The 20628-nt window shown below is 43.1% G+C and overlaps 3 protein-coding genes across 3 annotated transcripts in view; 2 read left to right on the top strand and 1 right to left on the bottom strand.

Annotated features, from left to right (window-relative positions):
• The window catches only part of ELF1 (E74 like ETS transcription factor 1), an 81965-nt gene extending 74799 nt beyond the window's left edge, over positions 1-7166 (bottom strand). The window contains exon 1 of the mRNA XM_087726849.1: positions 6970-7166. The gene's annotated coding sequence lies outside the window, so the exon portion shown is untranslated. The remainder of the gene's footprint in view (positions 1-6969) is intronic.
• Positions 7167-7256: 90 nt separating this feature from the next.
• WBP4 (WW domain binding protein 4) lies at positions 7257-18431 on the top strand. Its single transcript, XM_087726287.1, has 10 exons — positions 7257-7330; positions 8868-8940; positions 9797-9859; positions 9956-10079; positions 12316-12621; positions 13699-13754; positions 14158-14224; positions 15507-15607; positions 16234-16448; positions 17838-18431. Coding segments are annotated over exons 1-10 (1209 nt in total). The 5' UTR covers positions 7257-7328; the 3' UTR covers positions 18040-18431.
• Positions 18432-20378: 1947 nt separating this feature from the next.
• The window catches only part of LOC148043241 (p53-induced death domain-containing protein 1-like), a 2641-nt gene continuing 2391 nt past the window's right edge, over positions 20379-20628 (top strand). The window contains exon 1 of the mRNA XM_087726345.1: positions 20379-20628. This exon is cut by the window's right edge and continues 29 nt beyond it. The gene's annotated coding sequence lies outside the window, so the exon portion shown is untranslated.

Raw genomic sequence — 20628 nt, 5'->3', positions numbered from 1 at the left:
GCTACAGTAGTCCTCGACGTACGACCATAATCGAGCCCAGCATTTCTGTTGTTGAGTGAGACGTTGGTTCGGTGAGTTTTTTCGACCTTTTTTTTTTGCCGTGGTTATTAAGTGAATCACGGTAGTTGATAAGTTACTAACATGGTTGTTAAGTGAATCTGGCTTCCCCGCTGATTTCTGCTTGTCCGACGGTCACAAAAGGAGATCATGTGACCTTGGGACACAGCAACGGCAGTAAGTATGAACCAATTGCCAAGCCTCTGGATTTTGATGACATGATCATGGGCGTCCCTACAAAGTTTTCAAGTGTGAAAAATGGCCATTGTCATCTTTTTTCAATGTCGTTGTGACTTTGAACGGTTACTAAACGGACTCTTGTTAAGTCGAGGGCTACCTGCACAGGTAATGTTGACTTACATCAGTTCATTTAGTGACCATTCAAAGTTACGACGACACTGTCATCATTGAGAAGAGGTGGTGCAGTGGTTAGAGTGCAGCACTGCAGGCTACTTCAGCTGACTGCAGTTCTGCAGTTCGGCTGTTCAAATCTCACCGGCTCAGGGTTGACTCAGCCTTCCATCCTTCCGAGGTGGATAAAATGAGGACCCGGATTGTTGTTGGGGGCGATATGCTGACTCTGTAAACCGCTTAGAGAGGGCTGAAAGCCCTATGAAGCGGTATATAAGTCTAACTGCTATTGCTATTGCTATTAGGACTGTTTTTCAGGCCATGGAAGCATCCCCAAGGTTACGCAATCCAAATTCAGAAGTTTGCCAATAGATTCATCTTTATGAGGATTGCAGTGTCCCCTTTTGCGACCTTCTTAAAAGCGAAGTCCACGCAGGAAGCCGGATTCACTTAACAACCGGGCTACTAACTTCGCAACCGGAGCGATTCCCGTTAGGACGGCGGCAAGGAAAGTCGTAAAACGGAGCAAAACTCAACTTAACCGTCTCGCCTACCCACAGGAATTTGGAGCGTCGCAAGTCTAGGACTAACTACCAAAAGGTTAAGAGTTGCTAATCATTGGTCAGGAAAGAGATCTTGCAGTCACGCTGAGTGACTGAATGAAATTGCATTAATCGATGTGCAGCGGCTGTGAAAATGCACATCCAGTGCTCGAACTAATTGGGAAAAAAGCTCAGCAGATGGAGAGATAATGTTAAAACTGCACTTGGAATATTCGAGACAGATTTGCCATCCAATCTAATCAAAAGACTGGAAAAATTGCAAAAAAAATGAAATAAGGTAGAGGCAGCCGAAATGATTAATGCAGGGGCATTAAACTATTAGTAATGACTTTACGGCTGTTTATTATCTCTGCAATCCTATCAAGCATACCTTAATTGACAACTGTAGCAAAGAGTAGTGAATATTCTAGAAGTTTAAAAGCTTTTGCGTCTGGTTAAGAGACCAGAGGAATGAATGACGGGCCTGACACCGGCTAACAAATATACATATAAAAAAGAAACGCTCATATTAATCTAACAAATTTGTATTATTATTTTAACGGTGTTATGTGACACTCAATTAATACCATATCTGCCCCATTCAAATTAATTTTTAACAAACAATATTGCAACAATGGAATTGTTTAGTTTCATGCAAATGAAAGCTTATAAAATTTCGCAATCCCAATACTTTAAACACCAGGCTTATTTAGCGTAAAGAGGTCCTCAAAAATTTCAAGTATTTAAATTATGCGCACATTCCTGGCTATTCAAATCAGCTTTCGTGATTCCACAAGCCGCTTCATGAGCTCACAACACATATCAGGAAATTAACCAGTCTGTATTTGCTTATGAAATGCAAAAACCAACTTAAATTTAAATCCATATGGTTCAATACATACAGTTATCCACTTGATGGCAGTCATTAAGACACAAAATATATAATTATGGACTAAGGATGACCATAGTACTTTTACATGCCTATTAACATCTCGATAGAGAATGGGACCAGATCTGAGAAAATTAAGTCTCTGGAGAATAGAGATGGTGTTTTTTTTTTTCTTCCATGGTATATATAAGCTTTCCTACGAGAGAGAGAGAAAGGAAGAATACAAAGAGATGATGGATGGATGGATGGATGGATGGATGGATGGATGGATGGATGGATGGATAGGAAGGGAGGGAGGGAGGGAGGGAGGGAGAGAAAGAGAGAGAGGACAAAGAGATGGATGGATAAACAAAAAGAAAGAAAGGACGGAAGGAAGGAAGAAGACAAAGATGGATGAATGTAGATAGATATATAGATAGGGAAAAAGTAAAGGAGATAGATGAATGGGTGGGTGGGTGGGTGGGTGGGTGGGTGGGTGGGTGGGTAGGTAGGTAGGTAGGTAGGTAGGTAGGTAGGTAGGTAGGTAGATAGATAGATAGATAGATAGATAGATAGATAGATAGATAGATAGATAGATAGATAGATAGATAGATAGATGATAGATAGATAGATAGATAGATAGATAGATAGATAGATAGATAGATAGATAGATAGATAGATAGATAGATAGAGGTGGGTGGGTGGGTGGGTGGAGGGAGGGAGGGAGGGAGATAGATAGATAGATAGATAGATAGATAGATAGATAGATAGATAGATAGATAGATAGATAGATAGATAGATGATAGATAGATAGATAGATAGTAGGGAGATAGGGAGGGAGGAAGAAATCCATTCTCATTTTTTTCAGCCATAAAATAAATGCTAGGATTAACATCCAGATTTGGTGTTCAGATACCAGTAAATAGTTTATATGTGAAGCTTTGTGAGACAATACACTTCCCCTTATCACAGTGTACATTTTTGTATTGTTTTGAAAATATGATTAGCATATATTCATCTTTAAAGTTGACCTTGGGATAATGTCATTAAAATAAAAAAGACTAGGCCTCTTTGGAAACGGAGCTGAAACAATACACAACTGTTTTGTTAGCAGAATGGGTATCGCTCAATCTACAACTTGCCCTACAAACCTATATGACATTGTGGAGATATTATATAGTGTGATTAGGGGATATACAGAGGGAGACAGAATACAGAATATGGAATGATAAGAGTTGGAAGGCAACATAAGATCAGAAGAGGAGGAAACAGAGAAATCTAGTAAAACCCTTATATCTGAGGAATGAGATTCTGCATCGTATCTGTCTCAACATCTCTTGCACAAAAAGGTTAATAATATAACTATTTTCTTATGATTAGCTATGTAGGCGAAGCTTTGGGTAACTAGCCATTGTTATTATTTCTAACCAATATTGGCTAGCTTTCATTTTGACAATTAGAATACAGAATAACAGAGTTGGAAGGGATCTTGGAGGTCTTCTAGTCCAACCCCCTGCTCAGGCAGGAAACCCTACACCACTTCAGACAAATGGCTATTCAACATCTTCTTAAAGACTTCCAGTGTTGGGGCATTCATAACTTCAAGAGGCAACTTCTGTTCCACTGGTTAATTGTTCTCACTGTCAGGAAATTTCTCCTCAGTTCTAAGTTGCTTCTCTCCTTGATTAGTTTCCACCCATTGCTTCTTGTTCTGCCCTCAGGTGCTTTGGAGAATAGTTTGACTCCCTCTTCTTTGTGGCAACCCTTGAGATATTGGAAGGCTGCTATCATGTCTCCCCTAGTCCTTCTTTTCATTAAACTAGGCATACCCAGTTCCTGCAACCATTCTTCCTATGTTTTAGCCTCCAGTCCCCTAATCATCTTTGTTGCTCCGAGGTGGCACAGTGGTTAGAGTGCAGTACTGCAGGCCACTTCAGCTGACTGCTATCTGCAGTTCAGCGGTTCAAATCTCACCGGCTCAAGGTTGACTCAGCCTTCCATTCTTCAGAGGTGGGTGAAATGAGGACCTGGATTGTTGTTGGGGGCAATATGCTGACTCTGTAAACCGCTTAGAGAGGGCTGAAAGCCCTATGAAGCGATATATAAGTCTAACTGCTATTGCTATTGCTATAGATATTAGATAAACAGAAAGAAAGAGATATAAGATGAGATAGATAGATAGACAGACAGACAGACAGACAGACAGATGTTCTTTCTGCAGTTCGGCGGTTCAAATCTCACCGGCTCAAGGTTGACTCAGCCTTCCATCCTTCCAGGGTGGGTAAAATGAGGACCCGCTTAGAGAGGGCTGAAAGCCCTATGAAGCGGTATATAAGTCTAACTGCTATTGCTATTGCTATTTCTAGAGCCTCCACATCTTTTTTACATCATGGTGACCAAAACTGCGTGCCGCACCCCAAGTGTGGCCTTAGCAAGGCCTTATAAAGTGGTGTTAACACTTCATATCATTTTGATACCTGTGAGTGAAAATCTGTAACATTTAACTTCACACATACACATATTATATTCCCCCACAATCTGTAAGTCCCACTGCTTATTAGAATGCTTTCACATAATTAGCCGCTTCGCAGCCTCTGTCAAAGGTTAGAAACCAGACCTTTTCATTATTTTGAGTTGAGCGTTTCATTTAACATGCCCAGACGCAGCTTCAATGACAATGCGGAGAATAAAATGCTTATTTCAAACCATTCTACAGGTAGTCCTCGACGTATGACCACAATTGAGCCCTGAAATTTCTGTCGCTCAGCGAGGCAAGTTGTTCAGTGAGGTTTGCCCCATTTTACGACCTTTCTTGTCTCGGTTTTTAAGTGAACCACTGCAGTCGTTAAGTTAGTAACACGGCTGCTAAGGAAATCTGGCTTCCCTATGGACTTTGCTTGTCGAAAGGAAGATCACATGACCACAGGAGACCGCAACAGTCATAAGTACATGCCAGTTGCCAAGGGTCTGTATTTTGATCACATGACCATGAGGAGTACAATACTCATTAAGTGTAAAAAAACAGTCATGTCACTTTTTTCAATGCTGTTGTAACTTTGAACCGTCACTGAACAAACTGTTGTAAGTTGAGGACTACCTATATTATGCTGTGATTAAGAGTTATCTTTGCCACATACCTCTGAACTACCATTAAGGGATGAGCTGGCAAGAATTAAGCATCACTTCCAGAACAACTTTAAATTTAAAAAGAAATTATCCTGTTTTGACTACCGTATATACAGCCTACTATGTACTCTGTATCCTTATCTGAATAAATTGAGGCTCTGAACCACGTTTTAACTGAAATAAGACATCTTCAAATCCTGACTTACAAGCCGTCTTGCTTCAGATACTGAAGAAAATCCAAAATTTAGGAACTGGGTTTTAAGTTAAAGTCCAACTTTTTAATGAAAGGCAGAAGTTTCTTGGCTAAACCGGAGTCCTTAGAGGGGTGACACAAGGCATCCCGTCCCTCATGTGAAAACAAGATTTAATGGTGGGGTTTTGTTTTTTGTTTTTTTCCCCCTTGAGATAAATTCTGACTTTCGTAGCGAGTGATAGGGCTGGTAGGCTGGTCGTTTGACAAAGCAAGAATCATCGGAACCAAACACGATAAAGTTAAATATGTCAAATTTACACCATAGAAGAAACAGCATGCTTGTTTGTTCTCAGATGTGGAAGAAGCCGCTTTAAACCGTCGGCCACTGAAGAGCCGTACCCCCAAATTTCAGCAGGCAAAGAGACTGTAAGGAAGAGGCACCCCCAAGCTCTAAATGCAAAAATGTTATTTTTCAGTTGCATCACCCTTTTGTCTTCCCATGAGTCAGATCCCAGCAGCCTGAATCAGAGACGCACAAAGCCATGCGGCCTGATTGGGTTGAGATCAGTATGGTATGATGTGTAAAAGCAGGCCATGATGGCTTGTTCCATAAACCACGGTTACAGCAAATGGTTAACCCAGATGCAAGCAAGACTCGGGAGGACGGCTCCCGGGCTTTGATTTCCATCTGTCCGGCATGGATTTATTGCAGTGTTTTGGGTTTTATAATCGAAATACTAATCTAGGCGGTTGCGAAATTGTAGATCCCTCCAGGAGGCTGGAAAATTGGGGAGTTCCTCTTCCCGCGGGTGGATAGTTAAAGCCTGAAATTCCCAGGAGGGAGAGGAGTTTTAGGTGGCTTTGGAAAGAGGGCGGAGGGAGGGAAGGGAGAAAAAGATAGAAGGATGGGAGAAAGGAAAGAGGAGGATCAAGATGGAAGGAAAGAGAAAAGGAAAGAAGGAAGGAAGGGATGGAGGGAAGGAAAAGATGGAGGGGAAGATGGAATGAAGGAAAGAGAAGTTAAGAGAAAAGAAAAGGAAGGTAGGAAGGAAGGTAAAGAAAGATGAAAGGAAGGAAGGAAGGATCAAGATGGAAGGAAAGAGAAAAGGAAAGAAGAAAGGGATGGAGGGAAGGAAAAGATGGAGGGGAAGATGAAATGAAGGAAAGAGAAGTTAAAAGAAAAGGAAGGTAGGAAGGAAGGTAAAGAAAGATGAAAGGAAGGAAGGAAGGATCAAGATGGAAGGAAAGAGAAAGCGAAGGAAGGAAAAGATGGAGAGAGGGAGGGGAAGGAAGGAGAAGTTAAAAGTAAGGAAGGAAAGGAAGGATGGAAGAAAGAAAGGAAAGAAGGACAGGGAAGGAAAGAGAGGTAAGGGTCAAGACGAAAGGAAAGAGAAAAGGAAGGAAGAGGAAGAGAAGGAGGAAGAGAGAGGAAGGAAAAAAGGACAGAAGCAGAGGAAAGGAAGGAAAGAAGGAAGCAGAGGGAAGAAAAAGAAATTTAGGAAGGAAAGAAGGAAGGAAGGAAAGTTAAGAGGAAGGAAAGAAAGAAGGAAAACGAAGTTAAGAGGAAAGAGAAGGAAGGAAGAGATGGAGAGAAGGAAAAGACAGATGGAAGGAAGGAAAGAGAACTTCTAATGTATTTATGGGATGAATTTAGTGACTTTTGTGCAAGTAAATCCCACAGACAGGCAGGGGGGAGGGGGGAGATTTGGGGTCTGGGGTTTTTTGAAAATGCTCCTTCGGGGCCTCTGTGCCCCCCCGCAGAAGCGCCCCCCAGCCCCCCCCCTCTGAGATCCCCTCTCCTCCCCCCACCCCCAAATTCCGCCCCAGCCTACCTCGCAGGGCTGTTGTGTCGAGGAAAGGTGGGGTGGGAGAGCCTAGCGGAGGCCGAGAGCAAGGAGAACCGTCGCCGACTCGCCCGCCGCCTCCGGGCCCGAGGACTCCGAGCCAGCCCGGCCTGGAAAGCCCCGAGACGCCGCCGCCGAGCGCCGGCCTCCCCTCCGCCTCTGGGACGAGAACGCCGCCCGGATTGGCCCCGCCAGGCCGCCGTCCTCCTCCTCCTTCTCCTCCGCCTCCCTCCTGCTGCGCGTGGCGCGGGCGTGACGTCAGCAAAACGCGCCGCCGCCGCGGGCGCCCAGTTCCTGCTTCGGCTGATCGGCCGCTGCGCCCGCTCCTCCGCCGGGGAAGGGAAGCCATGTGAGTCCCCGTCTCCCCCTCGGCCCCCGGGGGCTCCGATCCCCGGCCCTCCTCACCCACACACGCCCCCGACTCCTGAATTGGATTAAGGGGGAGACTTTCCCCCGAGAGAGAGACCGTTGATCCGCTCCTTCCCTGGCTTCGCGATAATTGACTGGTGTATTTATCCCTGGAATTGCTTTATCCTATAATTTAACTGACATAGCAATAACCCATGATATAAGGTCATGTAATATAATACAATAGAATAGAATAAATATAATATAATATATACCCTAAATACAATAAAAGCCTAATGCAACACAACATCATATCATAGCCTAATATAATATTAACATAATATAATATATAATAACAGCCTAATATAACATAATATAACATAACACAATATAGCAGCCTAATAGAATTATATGTGATGTGATATAATGTAATGTAATGTATCATATAAATATAATATAACTATAATAACAGCCCAATATAACGTAAATAATATCATACCCTAACATAATATAGCAGCCTAATATAATATTAACACAATATAATATTTAATAACAGCCTAATATAACATAATATAACAAAGTAATATAATAGCCTAATAGAATTATAATATAGTATATATGATATAATGTAACATAATATAACTATAATATACATTACATTATATTTATTATATTATATTATATTATATTATATTATATTATATTAATATACTGGTAATGTAATATGCCAATAATATAATATGTAATAACAGCCTAATATAACATAATAGCAATAGCAGTTAGACTTATATACCGCTTCATGGGGCTTTCAGCCCTCTCTAAGCGGTTTACAGAGTCAGCATATCGCCCCCAACAACAATCTGGGTCCTAATTTCACCCACCTCGGAAGGATGGAAGGCTGAGTCAACCTTTGAGCCGGTGAGATTAGAACAGCCAACCTGCAGAACTGCAGTCAGCTGAAGTAGCCTGCAGTGCTGCATTTAACCACTGCGCCACCTCGGCTCTTATAAAATAATATAGTAGCCTAATATAATGATGTTATAATGCAATATAATATGTCATATAATATAACATATTATAGCAGTAATATAATATGTAATATTTAATAACAGCCTAACATAATGTAATATAATTAATAGCAGCTTAATATAATACAGTGTAATATATAAGAAAAAGTAAAAAGTACAGTATTTTCAATATTAAGCAAAAATAAAAAACTTGGAGGCATAACCTGAAACTGGCAGGAAGGAAGTTCAAAAGTCATGTTAGAAAATATGGCTTTACAGAAAAAGCAGCGGAACCAACTTCCGGTGGAGATAATGGGTCGATCAATCAGAAACTGAGTTTAAACATGCTTGGGATAAATACATGTCCATCACATTACATCCAACAAAAATTAGATGTGTGTGTGTTTAATTAATTAAAAAGAAAACAAAAAACATAAACTTGAGGGACATCTTTTTCTACCGTCAATTTTCTATGTTTCTTTTCTTTTTTTAAAGTCCTACCGTTTTCTTTCCAATATCTCTTTTTTCCAGGGCTGATTACTGGAAATCTCAGCCCAAGAAATTCTGCGATTATTGCAAGTGCTGGATAGCAGATAACAAACCGGTATGATGAACTTCTGGTTAAATCTAAGTCCTGGGATTTTGGTTTTAACATTTTAAATTTAAGCTTTCATCAGAGGACCAACATTTGATATGTTGTTGGTTTCCTGGCCTTTTTCTTGTGGCTGGCAGAGTAGAATAAATGCAGGCAATATAGACTACTGCCTATGTATTTATAGGGATGCGGTGACTCAGTGGCTAAGACGCTGAGCTGGTCGATCAGAAAGGTCGGCAGTTCAACGGTTCAAATCACTAGCGCCACGTAACAAAATGAGCTCCCATTACTTGTCCCAGATTTTGCCAACCTAGCAGTTCGAAAGCACGTAAAAATGCAAGTAGAAAAATAGGAACCATCTTTGATGGGAAGGTAACATCAATCTGTATGCCTTAGGCATTTAGTCACGCCAGCCACATGACCACGGAGATGTCTTCGGACAGTGCTGGCTCTTTGGCTTTGAAACAGAGATGAGCACCGCCCCCTAGAGTCAGGAACCACTATCACATATGTGCGAGGGGAACCTTTACCGTTACTGTGTATTTAATGTTTAATATCTTCAGATTTAGTTGGATCTGGATTCTTGGAGTTCAATTTAGAACTTTGCTTGTTCTTTTCAGTGTCACCTTTATTTAAGAGCTGAAACACACATTTATATGGTTTAGGGAGCCTTTTAAAATCACCTAACATGCCTTGCAGGAATAAAATGGCATTCAAACCATTCCTGGTCAGGTTTTTTGGAAAATTAGATGTTTTTCCAACAAGGATTGAAGGTGGAAATATTTATCTGAGCTTCAGTGTTTACACGTAGTTGTAAAAGTTTATTTTTCTCTAGTTTAGGAACGTCTCTTCCGTTTTTTTATAGAGCGTCGATTTCCACGAGAGAGGAAAGAACCACAAGGAAAATGTGGCGAAGAAAATTAGCGAGGTAATGTGACGCCACCTCCTTGAACCTGGACGGAATGTTTTCTTTTTTTAAACCCTGCGTCACGTGTACCTGCTCCCTCCTCTTTTTAAATTGCAGATTAAGCAGAAAAGTCTGGACAAAGCAAAAGAGGATACAAAAATGGCAAAGGAGTTTGCAGCCATGGAGGAAGCGGCCACAAAAGCCTACCAGGAAGATTTGAAAAGGCTCGGACTGAAGGCAGGTAGGACCCAAGACTATCGGACGGAACAGCCGTCCTCAACTTACAAGTGTTCGTTTAGCGACCGTTCAAAATGGAACTGAAAAAAAGGGGTCTGTTCTCACCCGGTTCTCCAGCTACAACAAACCCTCTGAAGTTAAACCAACGATCTCCTAGCTTGTAATACTCTAATAGGCGACTTTTTTTTTTCTCTAAGACCTCAAGGTTTGCTTGTTCTGACCCTGCTCCCCAAACAGGACGAACCTTCTGAAGTGAACTCAATGATTCCTTTATTAGGGGTACCGGCAGCCCCAGCAAAAACGTTTCTCTCTCACCCCAGGCTAACAAGTTTGTCCAGCAATAGCAATAGCAGTTAGACTTATATACCGCTTCATAGGGCTTTCAGCTCTCTCTAAGTGGTTTACAGAGTCAGCATATCACCCCCACAGTCTGGGTCCTCATTTCACCCACCTCGGAAGGATGGAAGGCTGAGTCAACCTTGAGCCAGTGAGATTAGAACCGCTGAAGTGCAGATAGCAGTCAGCAGTATTGCACCCTAACCACTGTGCCACCTCAGCTCTCTAGCAGGGAGATGAGTAGTTGTCTGCCACAGCTATTCATCTCTGCCCCCTGCCTTTTATCCCCATAGCTCAGGTGAGGCTTTGCTAGCAGGAGTGGCTTTTCCATCCCAAGGACCAGCCCATAGATTTCCACTGCTCTCCTCTCCTCTCTGCCTTCTGCGCATCCTCACATCAGGCACTGGCCCCAGCTGTTCCTCCTCTTCCTCATCAGCCACCTCCAGACCTGGGGGCTCTTGACTCTCCATTTGAGGGCTGACAGACGGCCCAGGCTCCATCTCTCTCTCCTCTCTCTCTCTCTCTCTCCCTCCCTCCCTCCCTCCCTCTCTCTCTCCCTCTCTCTCTCTCCCATCTCTCTCTTCCTCCCCCTCTCTCTCTCTCTCCCTCCCTCTCTCTCTCCCATCTCTCCCTCTCTCTCTCTTTCCCTTTCTCCCATCTCTCCCTCCCTCCCTCTCTCTCTCCCTCCCTCCCTCTCTCTCTCCCTCCGTCCCTCTCTCTCTCTCTCTCTCTCTCTGACAGCCCCATTTCTTCTTCCCCCTCGGAGCTCCCAGGGTGCTTTGATGCTGACCCTGACTCCCGCATCGCCGCCACCTCCTCTCTTTCATCTGCTGGAGGGGCTAGGGGCCTACAGGCCACAACAGGGATTTATGGCCGTTTTTTACACTTACGACCACTGCCGCCTTCTCGTGGTCACGTGATCAAAATTCGGATGCTTGGCAACTGGCACGTACTTGCCACAGTTGCAGTGTCCTGTGGTCCCGTGATTCCCCCTTGCGAATTTCCGACAAGCCATATCAGTGGGGAACCCAGATTCACTTACCAACCCGGGTTACCAATTTAACAACTGCGGTGATTCACTTAACAACCGTGGCAAGAAAGATCGTAAAATGGGGCGAAACCCACTGAACAAATGCCTCTCACTTAGCAACCGAAGTTTTGGTTTTCAGATTGTGGTCGTAAGTCGAGGACTACCTGTGGAAATATTCCAGTTTGGTACCATTTTGCAGATAGTACCTTTACTAGCTACACGTGGCTGAAGTCTTAAGAAAAGATCTATGGGTCTAGCCAAACTTGGTTAGTTGAATTACACCATATTCCACTTAGCCCGCCTTGCTAGTTCCAGAGATTTGAAATTGAATCTTCTATATATACATACATACATACATACATACATACATACATACATATACATACATACATACATACATACATACATATATATATATATATATATATGTAAATTACTCTGTGTGCGCCTTTGTTCCAGCATAACTCTGGAATTGGTAAACTTGGTTCACAGATGACTTACTCTTTGGAAACAAATACTGTGGGGGGTACTGTGGGGGATAGGACACCCCTAACACCCCTCAAGGGTGGGCAGTGTTGATGCAGCCTGTTGTGCCTTTAAATAGCTTCTACTGTACTGCCAAAAATGGCTTCTACTGTACAGCGCAGTGAACTTGCCAGTATTCCACAAGGGGGCTCCCTCTGGTAAGGGGGAATATCCAACAGGAGAAATTACGTTTGGTCCGGACGTTTTCCCCCTATAAATAAATACCCAGGGCAATGCTGGGTTATCAGCTAATATTCAATATTCAAACGGTTGGGTTAAGTTGTCTAGCTATGAGGTTCTCTTAGAATTTCTCAGGTGGGCCTTAAAAATCTAATACTCCTTCTCTCAGAACCTGTAGGACAGCCTTCCTTGCCGATAAAACAGGAAGAAAAGGAGAAAAGAGAGAAAAGAGAAAAAGAGAAAGAAAAAGAGAGAAGAGAAAAGAGGGAAAAAGAAAAGAAGGAAAAAGAAAAGAAGGAAAAAGAAAAGAGGGAAAAAGAAAAGAGAGAAAAAGAAAAGAAGGAAAAAGAAAGGAAGGAGAAAGAAAAAGAAAAAGAAAAGCAAACCAAAGAAGTTTCATCCAGTGAAACACAGGAATGGGTGCGAGGATTGTCTCCGGAAGGTTACATCTATTATTACAACATGAAATCTGGAGGTAAATTTGCAGCTAAACTCCTTTTATAAATCATGTATCCAGAAACCATAGAAGTTGCCATCAAAACACAACACAAAATGATATATTTAGCAATAGATTTCTCTTTTATTTTACAATTGCCATTTATTCTTCCTCTCTATATTCTTTTATTATATATCACCAAGCTAGCCAACACTCCAGAAGACAGGCTTAAGATTCAGAAGGATCTTGACAGACTTGAACATTGGGCACTATCTAATAAAATGAAATTCAGTGATGAAAAGAGTAAGGTTCTACATTTAGGCAAGAAAAACCAAATGCACAGGTACAGTATAGGTGGTACCTGGCTCAACAGTAGTAACTGTGAGAGGGATCTTGGAGTCCTAGTGGGCAACCATTTAAATAGGAGCCAGCCGTGTGCAGCAGCTGCCAAAAAAGCCAACACAGTTCTAGGCTGCATCAAGAAAGGGATAGAATCAAGGTCACGTCAAGTGTTAATACCACTTTATAAGGCCTTGGTAAGGCCACACTTGGAATACGGCATTCAGTTTTGGTCACCACGATGTAGAAAAGATGTGGAGACTCTGGAAAGAGTGCAGAGAAGAGCAAGAAAGAGGATTAGGGGACTGGAGGCTAAAACATAGGAAGAACAGTTGCAGGAACTGGGTATGTCTAGTTTAATGAAAAGAAGGACTAAGGGAGACATGATAGCAGTCTTCCAATATCTCAGGGGTTGCCACAAAGAAGAGGGAGTCAAACTATTCTCCAAGGCACCTGAGGGTGGAACAAGAAGCAATGAGTGGAAACTAATCAAGGAGAGAAGCAATCTAGAACTAAGGAGAAACTTTCTGACAATGAGAACAATTAACCAATGGAACAATTTGCCTCCAGAAGTTGTGAATGTTTTTTTAAAAAAAGTTTTTAAGAAGAGATTGGATAACTCTCTGAAGTGGTGCCTAAGCAGGGGGTTAGATAGAAGACCTCCAAAGTCCCTTTCAGCTCTGTTATTCTGTATCTAATACTGCATGAATGGTTTTGTTTTTTTCCTGGATCCCAAATTAAAGTCTTTTTTTAAAAAATAATTCTCTTATTATTAAGAATCACAGTGGGAGAAGCCAGAAGGATTTCAGGACACCACTCGGAATTCTGAAACGGTAACTAAATCCTTTCTTACTATTATAGGTATCTCAAAAAAAGGCGTCTTCTTTATTTAAAATGCATTCTCAATTCGCTGAAAAATTAGTTTACTTGCATCTGTTCTGAATGGATATGATTAGGAGTACAATTATCTTAATGCATTTATCAGCCAGAGGCTTATGTAAAGGCATTTAATGGCATTATATAGGGAGACCCCTCTGTTGAATTCTGCAATAAGTGAATTTTATCGTTGCCGAGAAGGAAGGAAGCTTACAGTGGCTAAGTTATGATGTTTCCCTTTTAAATAAATGTAACTTTACGGCACCTCGGACATGGTAAAATAAAATCGGCGTATAGTGAGAAATGGGTGAGACTTTAATCAGCCTTCATTGCGTGGTTGATTTAGCCTTTGTTTTTCAGGAAGCGGTTTGGATCGAAGGGACAGATGATGATGGTAACACCTATTACTACAACACGGAGACTGGAGGTGAGAGGTTTTACTTGGGCTGCTATTGAAGCTCTAAAGCCACATCTATTCAACACCAAATGTATTTCTGTGGGTCCCTAAAATAGGGACACAATGAACCCATTTGGACTTTTGAGAATTTGTCTAATTCCGCTCACAAAATGGCTTCCACAATGGATTTGGCCCATCCAAACTTCCTACGCTCAGAAACCATTTATAGGAATGTTTTCCTTCCCTCCCTCCCTCCCTTTCCTCTCATTTTCCTTCCTTCTTTTCCTCCCTCCCTCCCTCTCCCTTTCTTTCCTCTCTCCTTTTCTTTCTTCCTTTCCTTCCTTTCTTTCCCCTTCCTCCCTCCCTTCCTTTCCTCTCCCTTTCCTTCTCTCCCTCTCTCCCTTCCCCCTCTCATTCCCCTTTCTTCCTTCTTTCCCTCCCTTCCTTCCTTTCTTCTCTCCCTTCCTTTCCTTCCCTCCTTTCCTTTTCTTCCCTATCTCCCTTCCTTTCTACTACCTTCCTTCCTTTTAACAAACTATTTGTCTACAATATGCAGTCTTAAATCCTTACATCTGGCACCTTGGCGCTGCGTCTTACTTTTAGAGATTGTTCTTCCACTTTTATTGCATTCTTTATATGTTGAGGCTCTGTGTTTTAAAAGATGTTATAAAACTACATGAAATAACAGAAAATTAGCTACAGAGGACCGGCCTTGATTTTTGATAGGGTCCAGCAGTTTTAATAGGGCTCTAAGAGGACCTCTTACGTTAGTGAAATGGGAAACAAAACATTAATGTATTAATTTGGTCCCACTGAAACATATGTTAGGGCTGTGATGGCGAACCTGTGGCACCTGTGCCCACAGTGGCACACAAAGCCAGGTCACCTGGCGCACACGCACACCAGCCAGCTGATCGTCATGCGCGGTAGAACCCGGAAGCTTGGCTTTTCCGGAGTGCGGCCCCGACAAGCGTGTGTGCGCCAAAAAGGTTCGCCGTCACGGCGTTAGGGCCTTTAGGTGGCGCAGCGGTTAGGGTGCTGTACTGCAGGCCACTTCAGCTGACTGTTATCTGCAGTTCGGCGGTTCAAATCTCACTGGCTCAAGGTTGACTCAGCCTTCCATCCTTCCGAGGTGGGTGAAATTAGGACCCAGACTGTGGGGGCGATATGCAGACTTTGTAAACCGCTTAGGGCTGGAAGCCCTGTGAAGCGGTGTATAAGTCTAACTGCTATTGCTATTGCTATTTCAGATTTTCAGGAAGCTAATTTCCAGACCGGACTCATATATAACATTTTTTTTGCTATTACTTAGTATCGACGTGGGAGAAGCCTGAAGGTTTCGTATCTTTTTCAATAAAGAGCGATCCAGATGAAAACTCCTCTGACGAGGCCAGCGAAAACGAATCTCCAGAGGTAATATTTTTTTCCCTCCAGGTAATAAATGCTAATACCGTATGATTTTTATATACGTTTCCCAGATTGGCCATCTATGAAGGTTTCCACGTTCCTTGATTGGGGTTTATACTTGATTGTTGGTCTAGAATTAGTCTTGGCGTTAATCCCTGATTATCTCAGTGTTGATAGTTGGCAAGGAGGTCTTTTGGTCTTACTGTTCCCTTTCTTGAGGTTTTGGTTGTCTGTTTTCAATGGTAAGTAAATGTGCCTGTTGATAACTGTTTTGTCTGAGAGCCAGACTTCCACATACTCCCTGGTGTTTTTGGACTTGATTTGGTCCTCTGCCTCCCAGCAGTTTGCCTCCTTGCAGCAAACAGCAAACAGCCTGCTTCAGTTTAGCCTGATTAGAAGGGGAAAAAATTTGCCTCCCAGCAATTTGCCTCCTTGCAGCAAACAGCAAACAGCCTGCTTCAGTTTAGCCTATTAGAAGGGGGAAAAATCTGCCTCTGCCTCCCTGCAATTTGCCTCCTTGCAGCAAAACAGCAAACAGCCTGCTTCAGTTTAGCCTGATTAGAAGAAGAAGAAAAAAAACCCTGCTTGTTACATCATTGCATAAACAGGATGTTCCCTCTCTTGTTTCCCAGAGGAAGACAGACAGCGATGAAGAGAAGCCTTACAAACCCAAAAAGATCAGTCCTTACGGAGAGTGGCAGGCGGTGAACCCTGAGTGGGAGGAGGTGAAACGCGAGCGCAAGAAGAGCTCATCTGCTCCACCAGAAACCTCCTCCTCCTCCTCCTCCTCGTCTCGGAAGCCCGTCTCCTTCGGCAAATGGGAGGAGATCACGGAAGAAGATGGATAGTAAGTCCTGCTTTATCCCCCCTGGGAGCCAGGGACAGCTAGATTTGGGGGGGGGGGGCATGACACCAATAATCTCAGTATCCAAATTACCTGCCATATATATTTGTTTTCTAAGGTTTTTGCGGGTGTTAGTATGTGCGTCTTTGGTTATTCGGGTTTTCTCCCGCGTAAAATTGGAGGTGTCTTTCGTTTCGGCGAGGTCTCACTCACCATCTTCAGGCCGGGTCCTGAAGTTTTAAGTTTTGGACTTAAAGCATGGTCGGGGGTGTCTGGAGTGCTGGCTTTGTTTCAGTAAGTGGAATGATTGGTCGTGTGGTTGTATCATGATTGGTAGATTGGTGCTGATTGGTGCTGGCTGTGTGTCCGTTGTTGTTTCGTGTTGTAAGTTTTAAGTTTTGGACTTAAAGCATGGTCGGAGCTGCCGTCTTTCTATAAATCTTGGTGGGGGTGTGTGGAGTGCTGGCTTTGTTTCAGTAAGTGGAATGATTGGTTGTGTGGTTGTATCATGATTGGTAGATTGGTGCTGATTGGTGCTGGCTGTGTGTCCGTTGTTGTTTCGTGTTGTAACGGCCTGGGTGGTGGGTGAGGCTTGTTTGTTGACTAGGGCTGGTTTCCAGGCGCTTTAAGGTCAGGACCCAGCTTGAAGATGGTGAGTGAGACCGCGCCGAAACGTTGCCAAGACACCTCCAATTTTACGCGGGAGAAAACCCGAATAACCAAAGACCCATACACACACACACACACACACACACACACACACATATATTTTGGTTCCTGGTTAATAGTTACAATATGAACCGAGGTGGCTGAAGATATTATTGTCTCTGCAAGGAACCTGCGTAGTCGGTGTTCACAGGGGGAGGAGACCATGCGTTTGGGTCATCTTCATTTGCAATACCGTCCTGCCTAAGGGAGGATGCTGTAAAGGGGATGGGTGGTTTAGAAAGTGGAGAGGAGAGTAGAAGGGGAGTGGCAGGAAGAGGGGGAGGGGAGGAATGGAATTGAAAGAGAGAGAGATAGAAATGAGATAGATGATAGAGATAGACCAGGGGTGAAATCCAGCAGGGTCTGACGGGTTCTGGTCCGGTGGCGTAGAGGTGGAGCTCTCGCCTCACAATCCAGAGTTCGAGCTTAGGTATAGAGGCAGACATTTCTCTTCTCTGGGCACGCTGAGAATATATCTGCTGGGGGGAAAAACCCCACATTGGCGACAGGAAGGGCAATAAACACTCCAGCTCCTTTCAGTTTCCCAGACTCCACCCTGCGAGGGATTATGGGGTCGTTAAAAGAAGATGACTTGAGTGAAAAGATATCCATATACAACTTCGTATCGGAGCGAGTTTTAATTCCAAATAGCTGTTGTTCAACACATTTCTCCTTTTCCTTTAGCGAGAAGGTCGACCTGGAGCTCCCGAGTAAGGAGATCAACAGCGGGCCAGTTGTGGCAATCCCCGATGACGCCAAAGTCATCTTCAAAGAAAAAACCGTCACTTCCCTCGGCGACGCAACGGAAGAGAAGCCGGTTTTCAGAAAGCGGAAATTTGAAAACGGGAAATCGCGAAACATTCGACAGAGGCTGAGCGATCACTAACATCCTGGCTGCGTTGTCAAAAATAAAAATAAAAACACTTTTGAGGACAGGAAAAACAAAAGGACGCTGGGAAAAGTTGGACTGTTTTAAACAATCCCTTCGCAAGACATGAGTGTAAAAGCAATTTTTAGAGCTCATCATTTTTCAAACCATGTCTTGGGTGTAAAATGTACAGAATATTTCTTCCCCCTCCACTTCCCTTCTCCCCCCCCAAACAAGTGATGTCATTTTAGTTTGCTGGATTTCTTTCCCCCCCCCCCTTTGTGAGGTTTGTGTAAATATAATATTTTTTAAATAGCGGGTCAAAGGCGGTTCAGTGTAGCTTACAAAACGAGCATATTGTCCCGAATCCTTTTCCAAGAAAAAAATAAACGCAGTAAATTGCTTAACAACGTCTTTGTAAGTTTTAGCAGCGAAGGCTGGGTGGCGAGGAGAGTATATGTAAAATGCCACGGCTGTGAGGCGCGAAGTATCACACATAAGTTCCAGTTCAGAAGATTGGAACCCTAGAAACAAAAATCTAGTCAACTAATAATGGCCAGCGCTAAAACGATGCCAGATAAGAGTTAACAGAATTCAAGAGTGGCTGGACTCTTAAGGGTGAAATTTACCTTCACTACCGGTTCACAAATGTGAGCCCACACACCACCTCCACACATGCACAGGACCTTCCGCGCATGCACACCCTAAAAAAGGGACGTGATGACATCGAGGCAGGTGGGCGGAGCCTCTTGCCGCCACCGCTACCAGTTCGGCCGAACCGGATAGTACCGGCTGAATTGCACCACTGGCCCTGCACATGGACGGCAGAGACTAGGAAGATCGACTGCCTGGCGGGAGGCACATGCCCTTCCGCGGTGGAGCCGGGTTGGGGCGATGGCTGGCGTGCCCGCAGAGAGGGCTCTTGTGTGCCCCCTATGGCCCGTGTCCCATAGGTTCGCCATCACGGGTATATACAATAAAACTGGGTGACCGTTTTCAAGAGTGCATTGGACGTTCTTCCCAAAGGTATGTTCTCCTTCACTGGAACATAACGTAGCATTCATTATACAACCGTTACTAACAAAGTTTTCAGAGGTACCCAGCCATGGGTAACAAACAGCTTAAAGCCCGTTAAAAATTAACCTTTAGTTTTGTTGTAGTTGGTGTCTAGCAACACTCCGATATATTCAAATAACTCTCTTGACATAAACCAGTTTTCTCTTCGTTGCTATTCCAGGGTCTGAATTTTGCACAGGGATCCAAGAAATACTTGGAATAGAAGAACAGGAAGAAGAAGAAGAAGGGGAAGAAGAAGAAAGAAGAAGAAGAAGGAAGAAGAAGAAGAAGAAGGAAGAAGAAGAAGAAGAAAGAAGAAAGAAGAAAAAATAATATTTGTGGTTGTTTCCCATCAGAAAATAATACTTTCTCTAATTCCTATTCCAGGGTCTGAATTTTGCACAGGGATCCAAGAAATACTTGGAATAGAAGAACAGGAAGGAGGAGAAGGAGAAGAAGAAGAAGAAGAAGAAGAAGAAGAAGAAGAAGAAGAAGAAGAAGAAGAAGAGGAGGAGGGGGAAAAAGAAGGAAGAAGGGAAGGGGAAGGAAGGAAAGCAACCATTGAATGAAAACCAAGAGGTAAGTAAGAAATGTGGATAATGTTGTATGAAAAAAGTACTTTTAATTATTTTACCATTTTGATGATGCAATGGGCCTCGCTCGCTGCCTTGAAAAATATTTGCAGAGTTGGGACCTCAGAATTCCCAAACTATCTTTCAAAGAAGGAAATTCTCGGGGGCCAGGGCAGGATTCAGCCCTGCGTGATTCTACCAGAAGATCCATTCTATTGAATTTTATAGACTGCCTTTAAAAATGTTTTAAGAGTGCTATAATAATTAGGATCCCTTTATTTAACTTTCACACCAAGCGTAATTAATAGGATGTTACTGCAAAGGGAGGCGGTGGCTCAGTGGATAAGACGCTGAGCTTGCCAATAAGAAAGGTCGGCAGTTCGGAGGTTCGAATCCCTAGTGCTGCGTAACGGAGTGAGCTCCCGTGACTAGTCCCAGCTTCTGCCAACCTAGAAGTTCGAAAGCATGTAAAAGTGCAAGTAGAAAAATAGGGACCACCTTCGGTGGGAAGGGAACAGCGTTCCATGCTCCTTCGGCATTGAGTCATGCTGGCCACATGACCACGGAGACATATTCAGACAGCGCTGGCTCTTCAGCTTTGAAACAGATGAGCACTGCCCCCTAGAGTCAGGAACGACTAGCACATATGTACAAGGGGAACCTTTTACTGCTTTAAAAAATAATAATAATAATAATCCGTGTTTCTCATTGCAGACCCAGGAAACCCAAGCTTCTATATGGTATCTATCTATCAGGAAAGAGACTTTTTATTAGCCTAATCAATTTTATTAAAAGACAGGCGCTTTCACGCCTTTTAATAAAATGGGTTACTGTCTGAAAAAGTACTACCAAACTCCTCCTGATTTACTGATAAAAATAATGGCATGGGAACGACACATGGCAATAAATTTTAACAGAAATCAAAAATATTTTATTTCTATCCAGCTTTCCTCTTGAATCAAAGCACCGTGTGGATCCT

This window comes from Thamnophis sirtalis, unplaced genomic scaffold (genome assembly GCF_051295495.1).
Source record: "Thamnophis sirtalis isolate CommonGarterSnake01/CBP01778 unplaced genomic scaffold, rThaSir2_p1.2 scaffold_12, whole genome shotgun sequence".
NCBI classification, from domain to species: domain Eukaryota; kingdom Metazoa; phylum Chordata; class Lepidosauria; order Squamata; family Natricidae; genus Thamnophis; species Thamnophis sirtalis.
This window is presented reverse-complemented; position numbering and strand designations above follow the sequence as displayed.